Genomic DNA, 26,190 nt, shown 5'->3' with positions numbered 1-26,190 from the left:
TTTTATATGATATTAATTTAAATAAATATAAATATTAAAAATAAATAAGATCCACGTGAATTATAACAAAACTAACATTATTCTTTTTTTAATACTTATTTTAATTAGTGCGTGTGGTGAAATATATTTTAAGTTAATTGATTTTTCTTTATTTATATCCATCAGATCTTTTTCATATATTTGTCTATCTTTTCTTACAAGACTGTTTCCTAATTATTTTTCTCTAAAGGATCCTTAATTAGTTTATTTTTACTTAAAAATAACGAATACTAAAAATTAAATTGATGAACATTTTCTCACTTTTGTGAGGATCAGAGAAGATGGGTACCTACGAACTATATAATCATTCAAACATTAATTAATTAAATAAGAAAGAAGTAAATACAAAGATATATTAATAATTTAAAAATATTAAGGATAATTTTGAAAAATAAAATGAATTTTTGAAAATTAAATGTCAATAACTAAATCAATTATATTTTAAAGTGCGTGAATTAGTTAAAATGTTTTTGTAAATATAAATATATATAGAGTAATTTTAATTCTCATTTTTTTATATAATTAGTGAACTTTGTCTCTCTTTATGCAAGTCTGAATATTAGGATGAGAAATGAAATTCATCTACTACAAAATTATTAGGAATAAAATTATCAATTTAAAAACATAATAATTAGAATTAGTGTTGACCGAAAATAAATAAATAAAATTAAAATTAACTTTTCGTAAATGTATTTATTTACTGAACGAATACAGTATTTTTAGATTGTTCATATCTAGGCCTGGGCCTTAGGGCTTTTATGTTTAGATCCAGTTCTTATTTGACCCGAAAACAACAACGCTTTTTTCTATCTGGGTTCAAATCTTATTTCACCAAACACAACAAGCATATAACTAAATTCTAAAAACATTTTATACAATTTGAATGTAAATTCATTTAAAGCGAAAATTACTTTTTCTTGCCATGTTGTGCTTTATTAGATTTTACTAATCTGACAAAGGCTTAGTTGAGAAAAATCATGATTTTAAAAATTAGTGATTTTTTCACGAAATTATTCCCATAAACAGATGGAAATATAAATGTTCTAAATTAAAAAAAAAAATTGTACAGCATAAAAAAACACAAATTACTATTTTATCATTACAAATCTTATACAAATATTTGTAAGAATATGACAAAAAAAAATACATTTAATCAACTTTATTGAATCACCAGGAATATATTTTCCGAACATCCAAAAAAAACAATTATTTCATCAAACAATCCTTCAGAAGAACAAAGCTGTCTGCAACTTTCAAAATTGATTTTGAAAACACATGAATTTCTAATAATCATTTTGATCAGGTTATGGTTTCATTAACGAGTTAGCATATCTAAGCGCACATTTAAATGGGTGACAATTTACTATAATTAACTAATAAGAACATTTAACTGCTCTCAGGCATATACAATCTCAACTAAAATAATGAGATAGGAAATTATTTTGTCCACACATTCGAAACTCACACGATGATGACCAACCAAACATCTACATTTTTCTGATACACAGCAGAAAACGATGTTGTTGTAACGATGTTACCTTCAGAGACTAGGCTGCGTTCCTTATGTTTCCGAAAGAATAGCAGCCTCTGAATCTGTTCGAAGCTTTATGTTTGAGAAAAGTGCGAACAGTAGTAGTTGAGCGTGAGAAGGAGAGGGTTCCTTGATCGGATGGGTATACCAATGACCATGAAGACGATGAGGAAGAGGAGGATGAGCGAGATGATGATGGTGAGCCCTGGTGCTTTCTTGAAGGTTTGATAAACCTTGGGAAAATGCATGAAAATATGTTGGTCTTGGTTGTTCTCTTGTTGCTGGTTTTGGAATTGGAGTAATATGAAGGAGGGGGTGTGAGAGGAGGTAGAGAAGTCTGAGAAGAAGGATGTTTTGGGGTACCAGGTTGTGCCTCCCATGTGAAAGGAACTGCGATTGATGTTTCTCCATAATAGAAGACCCTTGAAGAAGAGTTAGCCTTGGAGGTTTCCTTCGACAATAGCCTTGAGAAGAACCTATCATCCTCCTTTATTCTGAAGGACTTCTCAATCGATACACCATCATTCACCATTTTGGATTCAACTCTAAGATTTTCTTACCTCAACTATGCTGCTGCTGTATACTACTACTGCTACTGCTGCTACTCCTCCCTTATATTTGCCTTCTAGACCCTTAGCACTGCTTTATGGCTACCAGTACTTTATCATACTCCAAAAACTTAAGACTTATAAATATCATTAAAGAGAGCATGTTCTTGTACATTACTCAGGAATTGGGTTTCTTGATTGGGAATTAATTTAAGCATGGAGTTAATCAAGGAGGGCCCGGGTGTGATGAATTTGATGGGAGGTATTTTTGGAGCGCACCAATTTGGTTGTGGCCAAATTTAATGTCTGATATGGATTGTTGATGATTAAACTGTGTAATTGAATGGGTTATTAGAGGTAGCTGCAAAATTATTTATGGAAGAATCTCGATCATTGACTAAAGACTGACGAAACAGTGTGTGGTTGTTCCTTTATAAATCATTGGTGAGATGAAACCGTTGAGAGGAAAGGGAATTTGGTTACGCGTTAGCACTGTAATAAATGAAAGCAAAAAGATAGTAAACCTGGCCCTACAGTGGATCTATAGAAAAAAGGTTCATCCTAGTCCAAAAATGACTTTTAACTGTCAAGCCCGTTACCTTTGATCACCGAAAATCTAACGTAAAAAAATGATCTATGACATTTTTATAAATAAAACGTTTTTATAGAAGTCGGTTCTCCTATGTCAGACGTTGACTCCCTCCGATCAGACGTCAAAAATGTCCGAAAATATCTCATTTTAAGCGGTAATATTAATTTTTTTACGACATAGACGTCAGTCCCCCAAATCAGACGTCAAATCTTTCTTTAGATGTCGAGCCCCTAAATTAGATGTTAAAAAGGTTTGAAAATATCTCATTTTAAGTGTCAATATTTAATTTTTTTTACGACATAGACGTCGGTCCCCCCAAATCAGACATCAAATCCTTCTTTAAACGTCGGGCCCCCTAGATCAGATGTAAAAAAAGTCCAAAAATAAATGTCAGTGCCCTCCAGATCAGACATCAAATCCTCTGCCAGAAACTGCAAAATAAGAATTGAAAGGTCACCTTTGCAAACATTAGATGTCGAACGTAGAAGGGGTCGACGTCTAATACATATTAGACGTCAGATCCCCTTCCCTATACGTTAATAAACTGCGAAAATATCCCGAAAATAGCGCCAAAATGGATTTTTTTAACAATTAGACGTCGGATCTAGAGGGTTGTCGACGTCAAATGCCCTTTTAAACCCCAAAAATTCATAATATGAGCCTCACTTTCTTTCGCGTCTTCGTTTGAGTTTTTGTTTCGTTCGCGTTTGCCAGTTACGCATTTTCTCTCTTACTGTGTTCATCTTCTTCCTCTGCATTCTCTTGTTCACCTTTAACGTTCAGGTAAGTTTTCTTTCACTTTACACTGTTTAAAATCATTTTGAACCGATTATATTACGTTTGGAACCATTATCTTTCATTTTCATCGATTAAAATTCGTTTTCATTGATTTTTAGTGCAGTTCTTGGACGCATTCTGGGACAACTGCGGTGGCAATTTTCGAACCTTATTGTGGGCGTTTTTCTCCTCACCCTCACAGCCGCACTTGTCTATTTCCTCACCTTCACGGCGGCAAATATTTTTTTTAAAAAAAAAAGTCCATAAATTGACATTTGTTGTTCTTACAACAGACACGTCAATTAACGTCTGTTATAAATGCAACATACGTGAATTGATGTTTGTTCATAGACAACACACGTCAATTTAGTGTCTCCAACTATGACGTCAAACATTTAACAGACATCAAAAACCTAAAATAACAGACGTTAAAAGTTATTTTTGTGTTGAATCATAGAAATTGACACCACACTCTATGTAAAATCTTAAGATATATGGATTAATAAGTCTTTACTTTTATATAATCTTTTACTTTCTCATTTTTATCCAAAGTAAAGATTAGATTTATACCTGGATTCTCAATATTTTCAATATTTTTTTACATGTATCAAAATATTGTTAATAAATATATGTTAGCGCATTATTTTTCTAAATGAAAACATGCTCATTGAAATCAGAAAGCAAGAATTGGTAGATATTCTACGTATTACTCTACTGTGTAATTGTTCCTAAACAAACTTCATGTCTATCTACCTAAATTGTCATTCTCACAAGGTTTTAAATTAATTATATTTCATTAGGAATTTTATAAAAAAAAACACAAGTGATTTCAGGTGTGAGATGTTAGCTTATAAAGATACTAAAAGCATGTAGCTATATATGATTGAAGTAAAGAAAATCCAATGATACGAAGGCACTGATATTAATCAATGCATGGTAGGTGATTAAAGGTGATGTAAAAATGAATGAAAAAAGTTGATGTAATTAAAGGTGTTTCTACTATGTGTTAGGTGGTTGAGATGGCTGCAATTTGCGCCATGGCCTTCTCCAAGCAAAGTTTGTTTTGTACCCAAGCTTGGATATTGGATGGTGAAGAATTCAGCCTCATTAAATAGCAGGAAGAAGTTCATGAATAGGTTGACCTACTCGGGCATCTTGGATAGAGACGCATCACACAGTACTTAAAAGTGTGAATGGTATTACTATTATTTATTAGCCATGAAATGTCACATATGGGATGAGCTGTGTTATCAGAAAAGTCACTTCATCTTCATACAGTTAACTGCTTTCCAACACGTTTTGCTATAAACAAATTCCATTATTTCAACTCTTATCACCTTTTAAACGGGATCTAATAATATTAATCATAAGATATCGTGATACCCTAAATATCATATTAGGTAAAATATTTGATAAAGATTAGATAAAGATGAAAAAGAAGCAGACTCATATCAAAACTTTCCCATTACTGCAAAAGAGAAACTACCATTATTATCACTTTAGGTGAATTAATTAACAGCAGCATGCAGGACCATGCACTGGTCCTGTGCTGGAAAAAGATTGTGATGAAGGAATTTCTTCTTGTGTGGGTCAGAAACATTGAATGGCGAAATAATATTATTAACATATTACACGACAACATGCATTAACTATGTACATGTATTAGGATTTAATGTGTTGATCACTGAATCTGAAAGGTTAATTTACTGTCATGTTGCGATCCGGAATATTTACTCTTAAACATGTTTTTGCTTTCTACATATCAGAAGAAGTCACTTTTGTTACTGCCATTTCTCTGTTGTGGGGACAGAGAAAAAAAAACAAATTAATTATGATACGAAAAGTTGCTTTGATTTGAACACTTATGAGGAATGGTGGTCTGAATTAGACATGGCAACACAGAACATGCAGGGATTAGGCAGGTCCCTGTGGAAGGATATAGCACATTAAAACCATTGCCCCCACACTTTCTTAATCTTTTACTTTCTACATAATATATATAATAAAACTATATTCGACACAATTCCATATTTTATCTTAATACTCTTTTCAGTGAATTGTTAATGTCACAAGTCTATTTAAAAGTTAATTTAATAGTTGCTTGTAATAGTTAATAATTAATTTACTCTTAATGTGGTGTATCTAAAAATGTTGTTATAGAAACAACTTGAGATGGTGAAGATGATAGTGACAAAAACACTATAACAATCCTAATTCTAATAAAGAACAAGATAAAATAAATAAATAAAATTTATTCATTGAACGTAATAACATAATTAAGTGGAGTCTAAAACACATGTTAAATTAAAATCTACCAAAGTCATTCGACAAGATATATATTTTTAAAATTATATGAATGTATATTATGAAAAATAAAGTAGTGCTTTAGACTTGATAAATGAACCGGATGAATTAGGTTAGATAAATAATTGTAAAATTTATATTAGATCCATAAAGCTGAATCGATTGTCTTTTTCGTTATTAATTATCAATAATAGAAATGAATGATAGTGGGACGAGGCAAAAATGAGAAATAACTAATGGTTAAGAGTTGCTATTTGATATAAAAATGTGTTTCATTGACTATTGTATATCCAGTTAAAAAAATACTCTCTTATATGACAAAAATACCCAAAGGTCCATGAATACCTCATAAATTTTCACTACAATGAAAAATATAAACAAAACTACATTACAATTTTTTTTAATATATATAGACATATTTAGTTTAGATTAAAATGGGTTTCTTTTATATTTTAAAATCGTACATTATATTATATATTATAGGTTTAATTGCTTCCTTTGTTCTCAGTTTGGTTGAATTGTGTCAAATTCATCCTCATTTTTAAAAAAGTTTCATTTTCGTCCTCACGTGGTGTAAAAGTGTGAATTGAATCCAAATATTGAAAAAATGTGTGTCAATGTAGTCATCTCCGTTAAATACACACTAACGGTGTTAAGTGGCTGATTATTTAGCACTAGATATCTTCCAACATGGCAAAAGAGGGGTTTTCAAAAAAGCTATTCTTGCCCAATTAAATTTATTTTTTTAATTTCTTTTACGTTTCAGAATCTAAACCCTTCCATTTCTCTCCCTCCCCATCTCTCACGCGGTTTCTCCCCTTCCCATCTCCACACCAATAATTTGCTTCTCAATCTCTCATCCAGTCAGCAACGACGACCTCTGGCGGTTCACCGGCAGCGATGCGTTGATGGAATAGTGCTAACCAACTTTCGTTTTCCAGCGTTGAAGGAATGGCTTTTGAAGTTGCGATTTTGTGATTGGGGTTTCTGATTTGGATAATTTCGTGTGTTCTTTTTGGGGTTAGGGTTTCGAATTGGGGATTTGGGAATCTAAAAATAAATTTTCAAGTGCAAACCCCTTTCCAGATTCTTCCAGCCACGGCGTTTTTCTTTTCAAGTCCGGCTATGATCCTTTCAAGTGCATCAGATATCTCATCTTTACTGATTTCCTTGAGGTCACGCCTGGCTGTAAGAATAGCTGCTTCATTCATCAAATTCTGCAAACCCCTTTCCAGATCCCCTTTCAACCTCTCTACAACAATCCCCCAATTAAGATCGTGCTGAGCACGATAGTCTTAGTGAAACCAATGCCGGAAATCGAACAGGCGGCGGCGGCGGAGAGCACCGTTTTGTTTGAAAAATACGAGGAGGGAAGGCTCCTAGGATGCGGCGCGTTCGCGAAGGTGTACCACGCCCGTAACACCAGCACGGGGCAAAGCGTGGCAGTGAAAGCGGAAGATTACGTTTATTGGGCATCCACGTAAACCTCTCTTCTTCCACGTTGGAAGATATCTAGTGCCAAATAATCAGCCACTTAACACCGTTAGTGTGTATTTAACGGAGATGACTACATTGACACACATTTTTTCAATGTTTGGATTCAATTGACACTTTTACACCACGTGAGGACGAAAATGAAACTTTTTTTAAAAATGAGGATGAATTTGACACAATTCAACCAAACTAGGGACAAAGGAAGCAATTAAACCTATATTATATTATTTTGAATTAATTAAAATTTTCAAATAACGTTTTATGTTAGACATTATTGTCATGAAAATTTTATTAAAAAAGTAAAAGTATGAGAACCATGTCAAATTCATAATAAAATTATATCACATATATATAAACAAGAAAAATTTATTATGCAAAAAAAAACTAAATAAAAAATTTCTTAGCATATTATGATATTTATTATTAGGTAACTCTCTCACTTTCTAAAAAAAAGTCTTTAACAATTTTTATAAGTTTTTGGTTAGGAAAATTTAATATTAATTTTCTTTGGTCTATCACTACCAAGTTTTTTTTTTTTAATTTGAGTGGACTAACATTATCTTCTTCGTATTATAATCTTCTCTCCCATCAAACATATCAGATCTTTTAAAAGCTAATTTCAATTCATCCAAAAAAATGAACTTTCTTGCACGTCAAAGAATTAGAAATTGTATCAAACTCACTAAGATTAATCTAGATATTATAAACCTTGTAAACTATTTATGAGGTCCAAATAAAACATGCTAACCAATGAATCAGACTTCACTAACACACTAGTAAAAACATCTAAATTTTTAACAAGATAATATTAATTCATAACATATATCATGATTAATCATCATTGACTAAATCTATGATTGAACAGCAGACAATACCACATATAGATTTCTCTATAATGATTTAATCGACAAGAGACTTTACCACAAACTTCACCAAAGACTCACCATCTTTTTATAAAAATAGGTTAACATTTTTAAGTAAGTTTATACTAATTTTTTGTTTATTATGTACTCAAAAGTTTTATATTCTTTAATTAATTTTTTATCATTTAATTCTTTCGTTCACTCAATCTGATTATTATTTTATCTTATATTTTACTTACTTGTCTTCCTATGTTAAAAGATGTGAAGTTTAATATTAATATTAAAGGATATTATTATTAATGTAAAATAATAAGTTATTTTAAGATTTTATATTAAAAAATGTTTGATTTACAAGGTACTAATATTGTCTTTTACATCAACGGTGGTTACAATAACAATTTTTTTATTGTTGTAGATAATGAGGACAACAAATTTAATAATTTTACTATCTGGCATGTTTTAAATTACAATAATAAAAATTTTATTATTTTACACTAAGACAATATCGTTATATATTAACAATAAAATATATAATTTCATAATATGTAAAAATAAATAAATATGATAATAGACAAAATAACAATTACATAACTTAACTAAAAATAATTAAACGACAAAAACTTAATTAAAAATTATACAAAATTTAAATACTTAATATACTAAAAATATTTAATGAAGACTTAATTAAAATTAAAATTTTACAACCGACTTCATACTTAATTAAGCATATTATTATTATCTTAGTATTTAGCTTAACTTTTTAATACTATTTTGTTATTTAAAATTACTTTTAAATTTTTAAGTAAGCCATATTATTAGTAAATATATAATTATTTTTCCCATTGCTTATATTTTTTTTGTTAGAAATTTTCACTTTATTTTTTCACACTTTCATCTCAATATTGTTTTTATTTACCATAAAAATTTTGAAATTAATATATTTTGTTGTTAAAATTTAAAAGAGTTATATTTTATGATAGAGTTGTATATTGTGTGTAATTAATTACAAATATATACGAATGATTAAAGTTAAGATAGTATTTGTACTATGTATACCTTTATGCCAACTAATTTCTGATGGGGCATGGTGGTTCATACAGACAACTATTAAAGGTAATTAAAAACTAATTAATATGGTAATAATCATTAATGGACGGTTAATACGTATCTTAACGGTCAATAATGGTTAATTAATAGGTTCGATTATTATAAATTCTATAAATATAGGTTTGATGTCAAGGTAAAGATATTTTTGAACATAATTTAATTTGTTAAAACTTTTTTTTGTAAAATATATATGACTTGAGGGTTAGAGTGTTTTCTGTAGGTCAAACACATATCGATTTGAAGATAACTTTTAAAGAGGCGCAAACGATCGATATTAGAAAAAGACCTGAACAGGACGATTGTCCGTCCGTCGTTGATCAAACTGTAATAATACCATTTTTGTAAAATTTTGAATCAATTTTTATATATAAATAAGCACATTAACTTATATTTAGTTTTTATAGTCAATTTTTTTAAGTTTTTATGATATTTAAATATACATACACTATTGAAATTTGTTTCCTAGTATTAATAAATGATTTAATTTTGTCTCTGATCCAAGTTGTTCCTTTATGTCCAAATTAACTTCAAAGAATTATTTTAGTTAGAATTGGTTAATAATTTGAGGCAATCATTTTTTCTAGTGGTAGACATTGCAAAGTCAATTTAGAGTGAAGATATAAAATTACAATAAATTTGAAAAATTAAGGCTCGCATTAACCCATTTATTAATTGAAAGACAAAAGAAAAACAAATAATAACACAAAAAGAAATTAAATCTAGATATTGCAAAACTAAAAATAAATATAAAACATATAAAATGCAGAAAAAATGTGAAATTGTGATGTTTTTGTTAATAATTTATATATAAATATAATGTAAAAAATTAAGTGAAAATTTAAAAGTATTTTTAGACATAAAAACAACAATAAATAATTAAAATGAAAATTATCGATATTATGATTTTATCAGATCTTAAAAACAGTAAAAGAACATCAATTTTCATCGAGTTGAAATGAGTGTGTACAGTATCAGCTACCACCTAAAAAGAATATATCCACAGAAATAAATGGTAACTCTAACGTATCTAATTTAATTGTAAGATCAAATTCACATTTTTCAATTTGTAGATATTTTACAATTTTTCTGCTTTTTAGACTTGAAATTAATTAACCGCGTTTTACATTTTTAAGGCATCTAGTTCACTTTTTTCCCTGACCGCTAATCTCGCTCCAAATCAAGGCAAAGCTCACCGACACAACATTCTCACCCTCACCTAAATCCATAACGTGGCTCTTCTTCATTGGCCACACTTCACCACAATTAATCACAGCCCTTGATATTTACCTCTACCAACCAATAACACCAAGCCCACACCGTAAATCCACGTCACCATCCCCAAACTATCTCCCACCGCGAAAAGCATAATAGAAGCGCTTTCCGCTGCCGCTCTCCTTTTCCCTTTCCGCTTTCCCCGTTACTCTTCTAGTAGTGTGGACCCGACATCCCTTTTCGACCCGGTTCGTTACTCGGCCCCGCGACACCATCATCACGCACCCTTCCTCCTTCATCCTCGGTATTGCAATAAATCACACAAATGGGTAACCAAAAAAGCTCAAAGCTCGAACCTTTATGTGGCTTTAGTTATCGATGCTTCTCTGAAACCCGCGTTTGCTTTGAGCTTTGTGCCAATGACAGACACTCGGAAACTTGCCGCAGCCGGTTTCCCGGCAACTTCGAGGGTGAAACCCGAGCCTGGTGTTGTACCCGGGTCAGGTCAGAACCCGGGGATTATAAGGTTTGGTTTGAGAGCTGAAATTGATACTTCGCCGCCGTTTGCGTCTGTCAAGGAAGCGGTGACCCGTTTTGAAGGAACCGGGCCTTGGACACCCTTTTACAAATTTGGAGAGGCTCGTGTAAATTTTTTGTTTCTGTTTTGGATTTTATTTTGAATAATGAATGTGTTTCGCTATCAGTTTTCGTTTTTGTTGGTGCATGTTGAAAATGTTGCCGGTGCTGGCCTACGTTCTGCTTTATGGTGTTATTCTTTATTTACCATTTACTATAATTATTGGTGGCATTATGTTCTAGTATAGGGCAGTTCTTGAATTAGAATTATTCCTGTGGTGATCTACTCTCTGATGATGAAGTTTGTCGTTAACAGAACATTGTTGAAGACTTTGACATAAAGAGAGTGGAGGAAGAAGCAGCAAAGTTAGAAAAGGATTTGATAGTGAAAGAACTCGAAACACTTGATGTGCTTGAAGAACTGGGAGCTACCAAAGCAATTTTGGAGGAATTGAAGCTGCAGCTACAATCAGAAGCATTGAATTGTTTAGCAACTCGAGGTGAGAATTCATGTGAACAAGCTGGAGCTGCTACTAGAAATTGTGAGAATGGTATCAACAATGAAGAGCAGACATTGCAAAGTTCGAGTCAGTGTGCACCTTTACCTGATCTGTTCTTAGTGGAGTTAAGACAAGCTAAAGTAAGTCTTGGTAAAACTATTAATGATCTTGGAGTGATACAATCCTCTGTTGAAGATTTAAATAAGAAAATGAAGAAGGAAAGGCTTTTTGTTGAGAGGGCACGAGAGAAGCTGGCATCGAAGTTTGCAGCTGTCTCTACTCAAGAAGTAACCAAAACAGAAGCAGGGTTTAATCCTCCTGAAGCTACTGTAGGAACAGGTTGCACGTGTCACCATCCCCTTAATGGTGGGAGGAGTTTTGGATTTGATACTGGACAGTGCAATCGAATTAATGAAACAAGAAGCTCTGAAGTTTTAAGGCCCTTGCCTGAGTTTGGTGAGAATGGATTTAGTATTAAGACTGCTGAGATGAGGTGGTTTGCAGCTAAAAAGATGGAAGAAGCTGCAATGGCGGCAGAAGCCGTTGCTCTTGCTGAAATTGAGGCTCTTTGTTGCCATGAGATATCATCTGAATTTTCTTTTCCAGAACATCAGAAAGTGACTTTTGCCTTAGGGGAGTGCTCTCCTCTAAATCCCGTAGTTCAGTTTCCTCAAGAGTCAACCTTGGAGAAGGTAACAGATTCCGAGTTCCAAATTGACAAAATAGGCATTTCTAAACTGGGTATTTTGAAAAAGTTTGAGGAAGCAACAGAGGAAGTTCTACGCAGCAAACAAGTCTTGACTGAGGTATTGAATAGTGTTGAAAGTGCAAACATAAAGCAGCTTGCTGCTGAAGAGGCTCTTCGGAGATGGATTCCTGAGAATGATCTAAAAGGGCAGACATTGACTAAGAGCAGCATGTTCAAACAAGCTGGAATTTGTCAAGATTCTCCTCTACCAGATGTAATCCGATCAATTACAACTAACAATGATCCGAAGCATGCCTTAAGGTCTTCAGTTTCAATGAGAGATGTACTTAGCAAAAAGCCAGTTCTTGAAGATTGTACTTCAACAAAGGATATGCAAGAGCATTCTGGACAGACAGTAGCCTTGAGTCAAATGCTTCGAGCATTGAAGGAGGATCAAACTCTGCCGACAATACCCGAGAAAGATGTGAAGAGTAATCAAAAGCAAAAGCAGTTCATAGCATCTAGGAAAAAGTTCAGTTTCATCCAAATATCACTGCCCTTGGGAAAGCGAAGTAAGAAGAAGACATGAATCCTGAGGCCTATGCATGGATCAATATCCACAAATCGCATCAGTATTTTGCCATTCTTTCTTTATTCATATGTTATGTCTGCTTTTTATAAGTCATAGAATTTGTGACTCTTTTGTATAACTTTGTAAAGTCCTCACTTAGCGGCATAAGGCTATATTTGTTGTTGTTGTTTGATTTTGTAAACTATGTTTTTCTTGTGTGATTGTCTTACTTTATACAACTTGCTCAGTTTTAACAGGGCTAGTGGATTTTACTTATGTTTATTGTTAAGATTGAATCGTTGATGATAATGACAGACTGAGATGTCGATTGACCAATACGCAGTTAATTAGTAGTGGAAGATAAGCATCAAATATGGAATACCGTTCGTCAAATGTTAGGTGAATAACTCAAACGCATCTATAACAGACTATAACAATGATTACTTAGATGCATGATTTTACTACTCCATTTTCCAGATTTTGCTTCATTTTAATTGTTGAAAACAAATGTTCTGTGATTTATTAGATTTTGGATATATGTAAATCATAAAGCATAATTGCCACAGAAAAAAGTTTTTGTTTATATATTCAATAACACCAATTTCGAAAGACTTCATGTAAAGCATTTGTAAATGGGCAATTGTTTAGAGTATCACAGGTGGGATAAGTTGATTTAACTAATTTTTCTTTTACCTCTTTTGTTTCTTTCTCATATGATGTTTAACTAAATTTTACTCACTTGGTTATACTAACAAGGTGAATGTACAATCATGAAAAACTTCCAAGACTACTTTTTCTACAGTCAAAAGTGCTTCTTTGGCTAAATTTTTGTACACAAAATTACGTACAAAAGTAGTGTTCATCACTTCCACTTGGGTGTGCAGAAAATTTGTTATGAATTAGTTACTTGATAGTTGTTAGTACTTAAATAAACAAGAGTACTGTCACCATTTTATGTATCTTTTTATCATTCTGATCAGTATGTACGATAAGAAACTTTGTTGTTCTTTTTACCGTTTCTTGAGCTTTATTATGTGTGAACTCATAAATTTTATAAGAAATAATTTCATACTATCTAACAGTGATAACGACGTTATCACACTACTTTGTCGTTTATATCATACAAATTTTAGTATGATTACTTGAATTTGTTTAGGGAAAACTGACTGAAAAATAAAGTTAATGACACAAACTGTCGCCAAGCTATTGCCTTAATGATATATATTATTTAGGAGGAAACTATAATTTAACATTCAAAGTTTCTTTTGGTAGATGCTACCCGATGATAAAATTGTGATAATTTGGTACATAAAGGCATCAAATCAAGAACTTTATCATAATCAGTCATCTCAAATGCCTATATCTGAAGATAGTTTCACTTCAACTCAGATAGATATATCTTTGCCAAAGAGATTGCTGATTCCCTTGCCAGGATCACTTTGTTTCACAATGGATTCTCCAACCAATATCTGTGAAAAAAATGGTGAAACAATGAGTTTGATACCATAAGGGTATTACTGTAGCTGGGGTGAGTAATAAAACACCTGTTGATGTTGGTTCCCAATGAAGTGTAGAAAATTTTACTAAATATAATCAACAAGAAACAAATGTTTAATCCAGATTGTTTACTAAGTTTTTTGTACTGTCATTCTGCTGAGCCTTCAAAATACATAGGAACAACACCATAAACGCCGCAAAGAATTTAAATTCATGTTTAAGAATGAGAACGCATGCTTTAATGAAATTCAATTTCAATTACAATTTGCTAGGTGTTTTATTGATAAGATATGACATTGTCAATACTTACAGCTCTGACCCCTGCTTCTTGAACATAGGCAATGTCCTCAGGGGTGAATAGACCAGATTCTCCAACCATCTGAACAAACCATATGATCATCAGCATCATTTTAATATACCAAAAACAATGTTTCTTTTAAATATTCCCTCAGTTCCTATATAATATTCCTTTAAGATTCTTTCACTCAAGGAAAACATTTAATTTATTATTTTCAAGACAGTTTTAAATAAGTCATTATTATACCCTTTTCAGTTTCCTCTCCAACCAAATTTTAATGCAAAATAAAGTTGGAAATAATATAAATGAAAAAAAAAATGAAACCAATTCTTTTTCAAAACGAGAATATTATATAGGAAAACAGGGAGTAACTCTAAACAAAGGCAAGGAAAGGAAAGGCCATGTACAATTATGTCTCTCTCACGGATTATTTTGCCTCGCTCTCCTTCAAGAAGCTTCTTTGTGATGCTAATATCCAACTCAAATGTTTCTGCAATCACAAAAAGAGATTGGAACAGAAAGATAAAATCAAAATACAAAATCACTAATATTTTCAAACATGTATTTGTGCTTGAGAAAGAAAAAAAAAACTTAGTTCCACTTTTATTTCCTTTACTTTGGATTTTGGTCCCTTTAAATTTTTTTGTCTAGTTAAGTCCTTCCATTTATGTTTTCTACCTAAAATCCTTAATTTCTCATTTTCTACTTGAGACCTTCGCAATGTAAATTAACTAAATTGTTTAAAACCTTTTCCTACTCAAAACTAACCGAACAAAACACTAAATTTCACCAAAATCAAATAATAATCTCAAATATTTCTCTCTTCAAATCCTAATTTCACACCCTAAAAAATCCTTAAAGCCCCTAAACTTTTGTAATTCTAATTTGTAAAATGATTGTACTTCCTGAATCTGTCATAAACCCTCAAATATTTAGAAGGAAGAGAAAGATAATTTGAAGATTTCAGATATAACAAAATAGAAGGAGGGGCCAAATTTTTGCATGATTAAAAAAATAGGAACTTAATTGGCTTAAAAAACTTGGGTGACGAAAAGTGTTGCTAGGTGAAGTAATAGCAGAAAGTATGCAGATAAAAGTAATTGCAGTGCTTCAAAGTTTTAAGAGTTCTAAAAGTTTGTAGTAAGAAGGTTTAGATAGGACTTAAGTGATAATGTATCCATGTAGAAGGATAAGAAAGACAAAGAACATTAATGTAGAAAACTTGAAAAATCATACAGAAAATGAAAGCAAAATTAGAAATAAAAGGCACAACCAAATGGAGAGGTATCGGAAAACAAGCTGATCAAACACCAAAAGGATTTTACTGACTGTAAATTAAAAGATAAATTGCATAATATAATTACAACTACATTCCATTTAGGGTACAAGCTCGAGAAAAGCCAGATAACATTTCATCAAAAAGAAAAAAATGCAAGGGGTGGAGAGTAAAGGATAAGACATACCAAGATTACGGTTGTTAATGCCAATAAGCTCAATACCCTCTATTGCAAGAACACGATCAAATTCCTTCTCATCGTGGACCTGCCAAAACAGCATAAAATGTGAAAAAATCTTTCTGTCCATCAGGTATTGCGATCATGGAATCAGTCATGACAATCCATAAGTTTTGATTGAAGCTACGTTGGAAATTTCTGGTTCCAACAAAGGCATAGTCAATCTATAGATTCTATATTTGTAAATCTATCAAAATTTATTTCTTGCTTTCAAGTACAGTATCATTATGCGAAAGGGGTTCTGTGTTTATATTGTATGTAGTCAGCTCCCTATTTTTATAATTATAACAACTACGCTATTCAAAATTATAAATGACCTGCTTTAGAACCAAGTTTACACAAAAAATGGGTACATTCATACTAAACATAAGATATCAGAATGCTTAAAAAAATTTAATGCTGCAGTTGAACAGATTTAGGAAACAAATAAAAAGTGCCAACTTTACCTCAACAAGTGCAGTCAGTCCAAGTATCTTGCATATTTTAATCATGTATTTGATGTCAAGATCAGGCAAAACAGCAGCAATTAAAAGGACAGCATCTGCACCTTTAGTTCGAGCATAGTACAGTTGCCATGCATCTACAATGAATTCTTTGCACAACAAAGGGCACTGCATATTTTGTCTAGAGTCATCAACGTGATCTACAAAAGGCATTAGATGGTAGAATATATCCAATATCAGATACTTTACAAATCACAAAACAAACCTTTACTCCAGCCTTTCTTATTGCCTCAAGATTTTCAAAGCTTCCCTGGACCAATATTAAGTTAGAGTGAGTTATCATTGTGCTGTAGAATCTCCCAGTACTCAAGCAACCAAATATTATCAAGCAGTACACACATAACAACCAATTCCACGTTGGTTGGTTTACCTTAAAATACTTTTCATCCGTCAAAACACTTAGGCATGCTGCTCCACCCTTCTCATAAGATTTAGCAATTTCAACCTGACACAGAAACAGCTCAAACAATTGAATATACCATAAAGAGAGAAAAAGAAAAACCAACAAAATTATTGGATAAGTTGTTTGAAGGGTCATGATATATTCAGAGATACAAAAAACACCAAGACCAAGATATTCAACTTAGTGATAAAACATAACATCTTCCTGATACATTAAAATCACAGCAGGTCCTTGTTTTGTGAGGACAAAGTTTAACAACTATAATGGGATTGACTTTATAAATGCAATAATAGTAAAAGCAAAATCCGGGAGACAAAGATTTTAGAAGAAATTTATTTTGATGAGCATGAATATCAAACGGGTAAACAGAAAATTAATCAAGGAAGCAAAAGGTTTAAGATGCAAAGGAGAAGAAATTGATACGTAGACCTGTCTTGGATCAAATATGTATTCTGTAACAAGAAGATTCATGGAAGCCAAATAAAAAAAAATGAACGGACTAGCTTTAACCAACAACACGAAATGGGTGTCAGCAAGTTCAGGCCAGCTAAAACATTTCCCAAAAAAAACCAGGAACAACTTCATAAAGGTTACAGTTGTAGAGAGAAAACAATTCGATCTGTAAAAATCATAAAGGAAGGCAAGGAAACCTTACAGGATCAAAGTTTTCTCTCAAAATACCCCTACTTGGTGATGCCTTCTTCACTTCAGCAATCAACCCCGGCAGTCCAGTTCGTTCATTCGCTGCCCTTAGAGCACCAATAAAATCCCTAGCAGGAGGTGCATTTTCGAGAGCTTTCTTCAGCACACTGAGGGGCTTTCTTTCTTTAAGCTGAGAATCACAGTCACCAGTAATACATTCAATCCATTTGTTAAAAAATAACTTATATTAAGAACAATAGAGCACAAAACAATTCAATCATAATACTTGTGAGACTTCTTTGTCCTTGTTCCACACAATCTCTTCCAAAATGTTCCGAGGTGTATTGCCCTCATTCTGCAACCTGAATTGAAAGGGTCCTACATAATGCAAAGGGGGTCCAGATGGTGGCCTTCTCCTTATTCTTATGCCCTGGCTAGATGCAACCTCATTTTCCAACATTCCTACCTCCCACTCCTTAATCTTGAGAGCCTCTGTCACGGATTCACCAGATGAGGATACTGCAGCAGAACCATCAGTAGACTCCACCTAATAAAAACACCACAAATCAGTAAGAATTACTCATAACATAAACGTCAGCATTTCTACACCCCAATTGAACCCAAATTCTACTTTCCTGACCCACATACGCACCACCTAATCAAAACATAATCCAAAACTCACATGGCAAATAATAAGAGTTCCTCAGAACATAAAATTCTGCATTCACTCCAAATGAACAAAAACCATACTTCCCTAACCCACACAGCTCATTGGACTCCACCCAACCAAAACACCACATAAGCCAAACCCCACATGGCAAATCAACAAGAGTTCCCTGTAAATAAATTCGGCATTCATTCTTAAATGAATCCCAATCATCTATTCCATTCTCAGTGAGCCCAAACTCCCAAAACAAAAATAGACAGAGACCCAGACTAATCCATGAGGAGACACCCCAAAATGTTGCGAAAAGATAAAAAATTTGCCAAAAAAAAAAACTCACCTGGGCCCGAACTGAAAATGTTGAAAAGGAGTTTCTTTTATAAAAATTGAGTTGGGTCGGAAGATCCCAGGTTTTGGGTCTTGAAGAGAGGAATGGGGTGGCCTGAAAGGGAGCCTTGAGAGAAGCCAAACCTTCCATTGAAGGAGGTAACGCTGGAAAGAATGAGGGAGTGATAAAAGGAAGACGAGAATCAAAATGAAAGAGTTGTTGAAGGGAGCACACCGTCTATCTATGTTATATTGATTTGACGGAGAAGACTGTTTTCGCGTTCAACACGTGCGCGTAAATTCAGTTCCGATGGCACACCCTGTTCATGCTTTTTCTGAGCCAAACAGAGCACACACCAGTTGGGATTGGATTGACAAATTGAGACCTAAAAATGGCATAAAATTACCCAATTAATTGCAATGCAATGCAAGAATTATAACCTATTATTAATTTATCATATTGATTTATCATCAATACAAATTTAAATTTAATAGATGTGCCATAAAAAAATTAAATTTACAAAAGCAATTAGAAAAAGAAAACACAATAAGTAAAAATTTACATAATATTCATACTTCTTTAAGAGATTATTCATTTTTGAAAGTGAGAAGATTAGGAAATAAAATGATTCATTTATTGTTGGTTTTTCTTATTGTGTATTCTTCTGTATACGTGGGGAAAAGGATTCCACTTTTATTAAGTGAGGAATACAATTGTTAATTTGAAAAATAGGTGAGGAACTATTCTAGACTTTCGAGTTTAAATTATTCACGAATGCAATGAATACATTAAATTAAATATTTATTGATTTTATTTTAATATAATTAACGATTAACGATTTCAATTTCACCGAATTAAAATTATTTTAAAATGTGTTATGACCTCAATTTTATTGAAAAAATATGGTGAGAGTTGATCATTATATCTAAATTATTATTCTCTTTAGAGTTAGGATACTAAGAATGTCTCGATTACAATTACAATATAATGGATATTGGTCCTTCACCAAATTCATAATAAATGATTTGAGGTTTTATTAATGATAACCTTTTAAGAAATGAAGGTACAAGAGATTGTTGAATTTTTTTTCAATATTAAATCAAAATTTTTTTGATCTTTTTAATATAAGTAGTTCTTCATCAACTAATCCTAATTACTTATCTGAATCCTAGTGCAAGTTTAGTTTCTAGAAATACGGTAAAGAGTGATGTTGTTATGCATGTGTGTTGTTATACACACATTTTAAGCTTGACTATGCAAGAAGGATTGAAAGTTGTTGGTGATGTTTTAAATCATATTAGGGAGAGCATAAAATATGTTAATAAGTAGAATGATGAAATTTAAACAATGTTTTAAAAAAAATAGCAAACATTGATGAGTAAAATACTTTATGTATAGATGTTCCTACTAGGTGTGTTTGGAAGTTTACACCTAATTGACTAGAATTACAAGTATTGTTTGTCTAAGGAGAAATTGAAAAAAGTACAAAAAATCTATATTTTTATGTCACCATCTAATGAAATTATAAAAAGGATTTCTAGCTACCTTACATCGAACTTGTACCTTTTACAAGTTTGGAACATCCAAACCCTTCTAATGGAATGTTTAAAAGATGAAGATGGAGTTGTCAAAAATATGGCTGAAATAATGGCGTAGTTTGATAAATACTATGATGAATATAATATTATCCTTACATTTAGGAAAATTTTAGATCCAATGATGAAGTTAGAAACATTAGGATATTGTTATGAGAAGATAGATCCTTTGAGAAGTAAAGTTAAAGAAGATGAAAAAAAAAATTATACAAGCTTTTCTTTGAATATTGTTCCAAGAATGAGACTTCCCCTGTTCTAAAGCAGATGCATGGTTTTTGTCAACATCATAGTCAATCTCTTTTGATGTAAGTCATATTATTTTCTCGTCATTTAATTACTATTATTATACAATAAATTAAACTTTGATTTCACTTTTTATATTAGGAAATGAAAAAATGCAAGCTTTAGGCGATTGCTAAAATGGAGAGGAACCAACTTGATATATACTTGAGTGAGCCAACATTGAACATTGATATTATTGAAAGTATATATGTTCTTGAATGGTGGAAGAATAATAGTCAATGTTTTTCAGATTTGTCAACCATAGCTAGACTTGTTAAGTATCACAATTACTATAATTGCATTTGAATCTACTTTCAACATTGGTTTAAGGATTTTAAATAAGTATAGAAGTCGTCTATTATCAAAAAAGGTTGAAACAATAATTTGTACTTCCAATTAAAAACATGAATTTTGTGATTATAGTAACTTCTCTAATTTAAATTTTATTAATTTTTTTAATTTTCATAAATAATTTAATATTCTAACTTCTTTTTTTCAATTCCATTCCAAAGATGATGATGTTGATGAGGATAGAAAAGTGAAGGGAAGTTGTTCTAATGATACATCTAATAACCCTAAAAAGGAAAATAGTGAAAATTGAACGAAGAAATATTTTTTATGTTATGAATATATTGAATCCTGAGTTTGTTATTTGTGTTCAAGTGAAAGTTTTGTGTTGAAACTCCTTCAGGTAGATGGCTTGTGGCAAAAGAAGAAAGATGAAGTTTTTTGTTATGTATTAACTTCTACCTTTGCTAGTAATATTTGAGGATTATGATTGTCATTTGTGAACAAGTTTTCTGAATTTTCATTGGTACAAGTACTTATATCTCCAGTTAAGATTTTTTATTTTTGTAACAATGCATTATGTGAATGTCATTGAATACATCATAAAGGTATTGCACTACACATACAAGTTTTAAAACTATATGTATATAACAAAAAATCAAAAACTGATAGACTAGCCTGCCATCCTCTAAACCGGGTTCTAAGTTTCAATCTATTTTTAATTGACAGAGAAGTCCAACCCAACCCACCCGTTTTCAGTAAACCAATATCAACCCAGACTAAAACAAGCCAGACTGTCCATTTTGCCACCCGTAACTTTAATAGAATTCATTATGAAAGTTATTTATGTATGAAAATGTTGTTTAATAATTTTTTAGTTTGTTTTCACCAACACCGTGATATTAATTTAATCAAAAATTTGTTGATCTTTTCAATATAAATAGTTCTTCATGAACTACTTCTAATTACTTATAAAGAAATTGTTGAATTTATTTTGTTAAGAAAATACTATTTGAGACAGGAAAGTATTTCTCAGCCAACTATACTGTTGAAGCATGAACTGATCACATAAGAAAAAAAACAGTTATAACCGTCTAAAAACAAAACTACAGTTTCACCATTCCTTTTTCCTCCTTATCCTAAATCAAAACAATGTGTGAAGGTATATAACAGAAGATAAGCACAAACGTTCATAGCTTTCCAGTCATAAGGAAAAACCAAAAATGAAATATAACAAAAGATTAATTATCTATTCATGGGGGATTTTTCAGCCTCCATTTTCTTGATAACTTGAAGTCCTGAGGCGATTGCAGTTCCCCTTAACCTGTGGAGAAAACCGAAGGTTTATTTATCATTCATTTTGCACACTTTGTTCAAGACAATTTCATAAAGAACACGGCCATCATCTCGAAACAGACAAAATAAACTAAAATTATTACAAAAACCAGACTATCTAAAAATGCCTTTTCAAAGAAAGTAGAAATCCCATAATAAAAGTTTATTTGATAAATACTCTCGAATTGCTACGGAGGGGATAGATATGCATAATCGTATACATGTACCCATGAAGTAATCCCCACTAAGATGTTTGAATATGAAATCGTAGCACCTTATCGTCATGTATATTCCTTTAAAACTAACGGCAGTGGAATTTATCTTTTGAAAGCCGTATTACAATGCAAAAAATTATTTCTGGCGCTTCAAACAAATTCTACATTTTACATCAAAAGCAATACCATTCAAAGTAAGCGAGAGAAACATAGAACATAACAGAGTCAAAGTCACCTGCCAATTAACAAATGGCAAGCATTATGATAAGGTAAAAACTAGTAGTTATTCACCCTAAAAACCAATAGAGAGATCATAAAGTTCATTAAAATGTGGTTGACTTGTCATTCAACCCAGTTCAACCTCAAAACTCCATGAACCATTAATTTATATTGAACTTCCATCAAGAAGCACAGATAAAAGACAATAAGCATACTCTTATACATAGGCTAAATACTGTGTCAATTTTGATTTCTAAAAAGAAGATACTTGAGAAGGGAATCCCCCGCCCTTTATTACAATGCCATCTAATCTAAACAATTATATGATCAGGGCAAAAACAGAAGACAGACAGAGGTTGATCTCAATTTGTACAATGTGAATATAAACAAAACCCAGTAAGGTCGGCTTAGTGGATGGAGTGGTGGTGGGTTAGGTGGACAGTTTGATTAATATGCGCAAGGTTCAAGTCCATAACTTTGTCGCCGTCATCGTAAACCCATTCACATCATCATATGCATAAAAAGAACCTCAATCGAACAAGAACTCAACCATTCCCATTCAAGACTAAATTATTTATTTGACTTCAGTTTTACTTAAAAAAACATAATTTACTTCATCACTTACACTTATCAATCAATCAATAGAACGAAAACTGTCTGAGCTATTATAAAATTTCCAAACACATGAATTTACACACAAAAATCTCCACTGTTCACTCATCCTTAGATATCCAATCGAATCGAAGCCATATTCGCTTCAAACCATCATATCAAATCGTTACTCGCAATCACCAGAAAATAATGCTAACAACTGAAGCAATACTTCTTCCCAATTGACTAACCAATCAAACAAGCCCTTCAAATGATTATTTTAAAATCTACACGCAAAAAAATCGAGAGATCCAAATAGCCGGAAAGAAGCATATAAAAAACAATTAAAAAAAACATTTTTGAATGAAGTAGTATAATTTACCTAACCAGATCCGACGATAATGTTGTTAATTGGAATGAAAATGAGCTTAACGAAAAACCCCACAAACCCCATCACCACGAAACCAATTGCGGTACGCACGGCAACCTTGGAGAATTCTAAAATACAAAATGCATGAAAAAATCAGGATCCACTGCACAGATATTCGAATCGGATCGTAATGGAAGAAACATAATTGGGATTAGGGTTTAACCTTTGCGATCGGGTTTGTGGCAACGCTTGACGAGCCTCACGCTGTCCTTTGCGAATTCTCTGAGCGGATCGAAGACGGAATCAATGGCGTCCATTCTCTTTCTCACACACTCTTTCCCTGTCTCCCAACTTTGGAAACGAGAACGGAAATAGGCGTTGATTTTTTTTGTTCGGATAGGATAGGAGTTTTAATTTATAAGGAGGCTAAGAATATCTTCTTAGTCTAGATTATCAATATTTAAAATCACTTTTTTAATATGTCATTAAATTTTTGAAAAAGATGTAGAAAAACACTTTTAATTAAAATATTAATATTAATGCTTAATAACTTCAAATATAAATATTGAAAAAGTTAAGTAAGCCAAAATTTTTAAAACAACATGAAGATGATATGATAACATATACACACATTGACGAATTATTATAAATAATAAATTTATTAATTCTTTTTCAATGTTTAAAACTGATCACATTATAATTTTTTTTACAATTTTACAATAAAATCAAAATATTATTTCTTTATGGATTTTGTATATATAAATATTATATATTATATTTTATTGTTTTAATAACTAATAATTCAATCCAACAAAGAAGTGTAATTGAGTTGGATGTAATTTCCTCTTCACATGCGTATTTTAGATTCAATAATTGGTGTCTTTTTTATTTTTTATAATCGTCTAAAATTTCAAATAAAACTAATACAACAAAAACTTTATACATTACCTAATTTTAAATATTTTACGTTAGCTTTAAAATTGATGTAAATGTGATTGATATAGAGAATGGATTTGATTGACAATTTATGTAGAAAATTGACATACTTAGTTACAATACGAACCAATATGCTATGTGTTACTTTTGTAAAAGCAATACGAAAGTGACATTTATTTTACATTACTTATTGTCTACAGTTATTATAGAAGGGGCGTGATGACATTTTTTCTTTCTTTTCTATGCTAGTGAATCTATAAAAATTGTTGAGCATTTCTTACTTATCCACAATAATAACATTTTTATTTGGTAGATAATCACACTCATAAGGAACATATGTAAAGTGTCTTTTGTTTCATACTTTATTTTTAGATAACTTTTTTTGTCAAACAAAGAAGTATATACTAGATTATACAGACTCTTCACAAAAAAAAAAAAGGTTTTTTAATGGAATTTTAATATAATACAAACTCAAAGTGTTTATGCCTTTATTAATGGGGGACATATAGATGTCAACCAAACTTAGCATTTAATTTTTTAACTTGAAAAATACTAACATTAAATTGATATTTAATTATGACAATTAAATTATTTTTTAAGACAAGATGTTAGTATTGAAAATTTATTTTTGTTTTTAAGATCAAATATATTGTATAACAACAATGTCTCAATGTTAAGACTTTGAGTATGTCATGTTAACATGTTCTTAAGTTTAAGACATTTACTAATACTCATATTAAATTAAAGATGTTCTTAAAGACAAATAAAATTTTATTTCAAGATACTACTCATTTCCTTTAAAATTGTACTAAATGACAATAACATTTCCTATACTTTAAAATTTAGACGTAGCTCTTACGTTTTTGAAAAATCACATTTATCTTATATTTTTTAAAAATAAACATTCACTTTCTTCGTGGTTTTAATAAATAACACTCAAACATCTTATGTTTTTCATAAAAGGACATTGGCATCTCATGTTTTATTTATAAGAAAAATATTTTCTTAATTTTTTATATAAAAAATTCTTTAACTTTTGTATTTTGAAATTTCAATTTCTAATCTTTTTAATGTTTATTTAAATTATAGTCAATTTATCTCCTAATCTCATTGTGAGATTTATCGTTTTTATTTATTTTTTTTACCTTGAGAATAGAGACGTAAACAAGTCTGTGATTGATGATTAAAGATGATACAATTTTCTATATTATTTATTCATGTATAAAGGAAAAGAAAAACTCACTTAAATTATTTTATAACGTGTGGAGAGTGAACTATATATAATAATGATTTTATGTTTAGATTATACATTAAACCTATTCTTAATTTAAATATATTATTTCGTTTTTTTTTTAAATTATTAGTCAAAACCCTATCCTATGTAAACATAATTTTACCTAAAAAACTATCATTAAATGTTAACTTTTATTGATGAAGATTCAATCCTACTACTTGTATCATGTCAGATTTAAATATTTTAAATATATAACCTGAGGAGAGATGAGAGTAATTTCTTATTGAAATAAATAAAATTATATGCAAACAATTAAAGAAACATGGACACGTTGCACTGTTTTTACGATTATTATTTCCTCTTAATTATTTAGTTTTTTATTAATACATTACTTCACAACCATTAATAATAATAATAATAATAATAATAATAATAATAATAATAATAATAATAATAATAATAATAATAATAGTT

General features: G+C 31.2%; 4 protein-coding genes across 5 annotated transcripts; 1 reads left to right on the top strand and 3 right to left on the bottom strand.

Annotated features, from left to right (window-relative positions):
- Window positions 1-1,265: 1,265 nt before the first annotated feature.
- LOC108336166 (uncharacterized) lies at window positions 1,266-2,394 on the bottom strand. Its single transcript, XM_017572497.2, has one exon. The coding sequence runs from the start codon at window positions 2,100-2,102 to the stop codon at window positions 1,587-1,589; it is 516 nt and encodes a 171-aa protein (XP_017427986.1). The 5' UTR covers window positions 2,103-2,394; the 3' UTR covers window positions 1,266-1,586.
- An 8,176-nt stretch (window positions 2,395-10,570) lies between these two features.
- On the top strand, window positions 10,571-13,056 carry LOC108336298 (WEB family protein At2g40480). Of its 2 annotated transcripts, none has more exons than XM_017572704.2 (2): window positions 10,571-11,105; window positions 11,360-13,056. In XM_017572704.2, exons 1-2 carry the CDS (start codon window positions 10,887-10,889, stop codon window positions 12,818-12,820), a joined length of 1,680 nt encoding a protein of 559 aa, XP_017428193.1. In that variant the 5' UTR covers window positions 10,571-10,886; the 3' UTR covers window positions 12,821-13,056. The 2 variants fall into 2 exon arrangements, with proteins under 2 accessions (XP_017428193.1, XP_017428192.1); XM_017572703.2 differs by having other exon boundaries at window positions 10,571-11,111.
- A 952-nt stretch (window positions 13,057-14,008) lies between these two features.
- Window positions 14,009-19,055, bottom strand: LOC108336254 (indole-3-glycerol phosphate synthase, chloroplastic). The gene is made up of 10 exons (XM_017572637.2): window positions 18,664-19,055; window positions 17,946-18,206; window positions 17,673-17,849; window positions 16,985-17,059; window positions 16,820-16,864; window positions 16,558-16,722; window positions 16,061-16,139; window positions 15,005-15,087; window positions 14,610-14,678; window positions 14,009-14,271 (listed from the first exon to the last, which is right to left on the bottom strand). The coding sequence occupies exons 1-10, from the start codon at window positions 18,799-18,801 to the stop codon at window positions 14,188-14,190; spliced, it is 1,176 nt and encodes a 391-aa protein (XP_017428126.1). The 5' UTR covers window positions 18,802-19,055; the 3' UTR covers window positions 14,009-14,187.
- A 2,856-nt stretch (window positions 19,056-21,911) lies between these two features.
- LOC108337381 (protein transport protein Sec61 subunit gamma) lies at window positions 21,912-23,949 on the bottom strand. The gene is made up of 3 exons (XM_017573903.2): window positions 23,770-23,949; window positions 23,559-23,674; window positions 21,912-22,140 (listed from the first exon to the last, which is right to left on the bottom strand). The coding sequence occupies exons 1-2, from the start codon at window positions 23,861-23,863 to the stop codon at window positions 23,559-23,561; spliced, it is 210 nt and encodes a 69-aa protein (XP_017429392.1). The 5' UTR covers window positions 23,864-23,949; the 3' UTR covers window positions 21,912-22,140.
- Window positions 23,950-26,190: the final 2,241 nt, after the last annotated feature.

This window comes from Vigna angularis, chromosome 7, assembly GCF_016808095.1.
Source record: "Vigna angularis cultivar LongXiaoDou No.4 chromosome 7, ASM1680809v1, whole genome shotgun sequence".
Lineage (NCBI taxonomy): Eukaryota > Viridiplantae > Streptophyta > Magnoliopsida > Fabales > Fabaceae > Vigna > Vigna angularis.
Note: the sequence above shows the minus strand (reverse complement) of the source record. Positions and strands in the feature narration are given on the sequence as shown.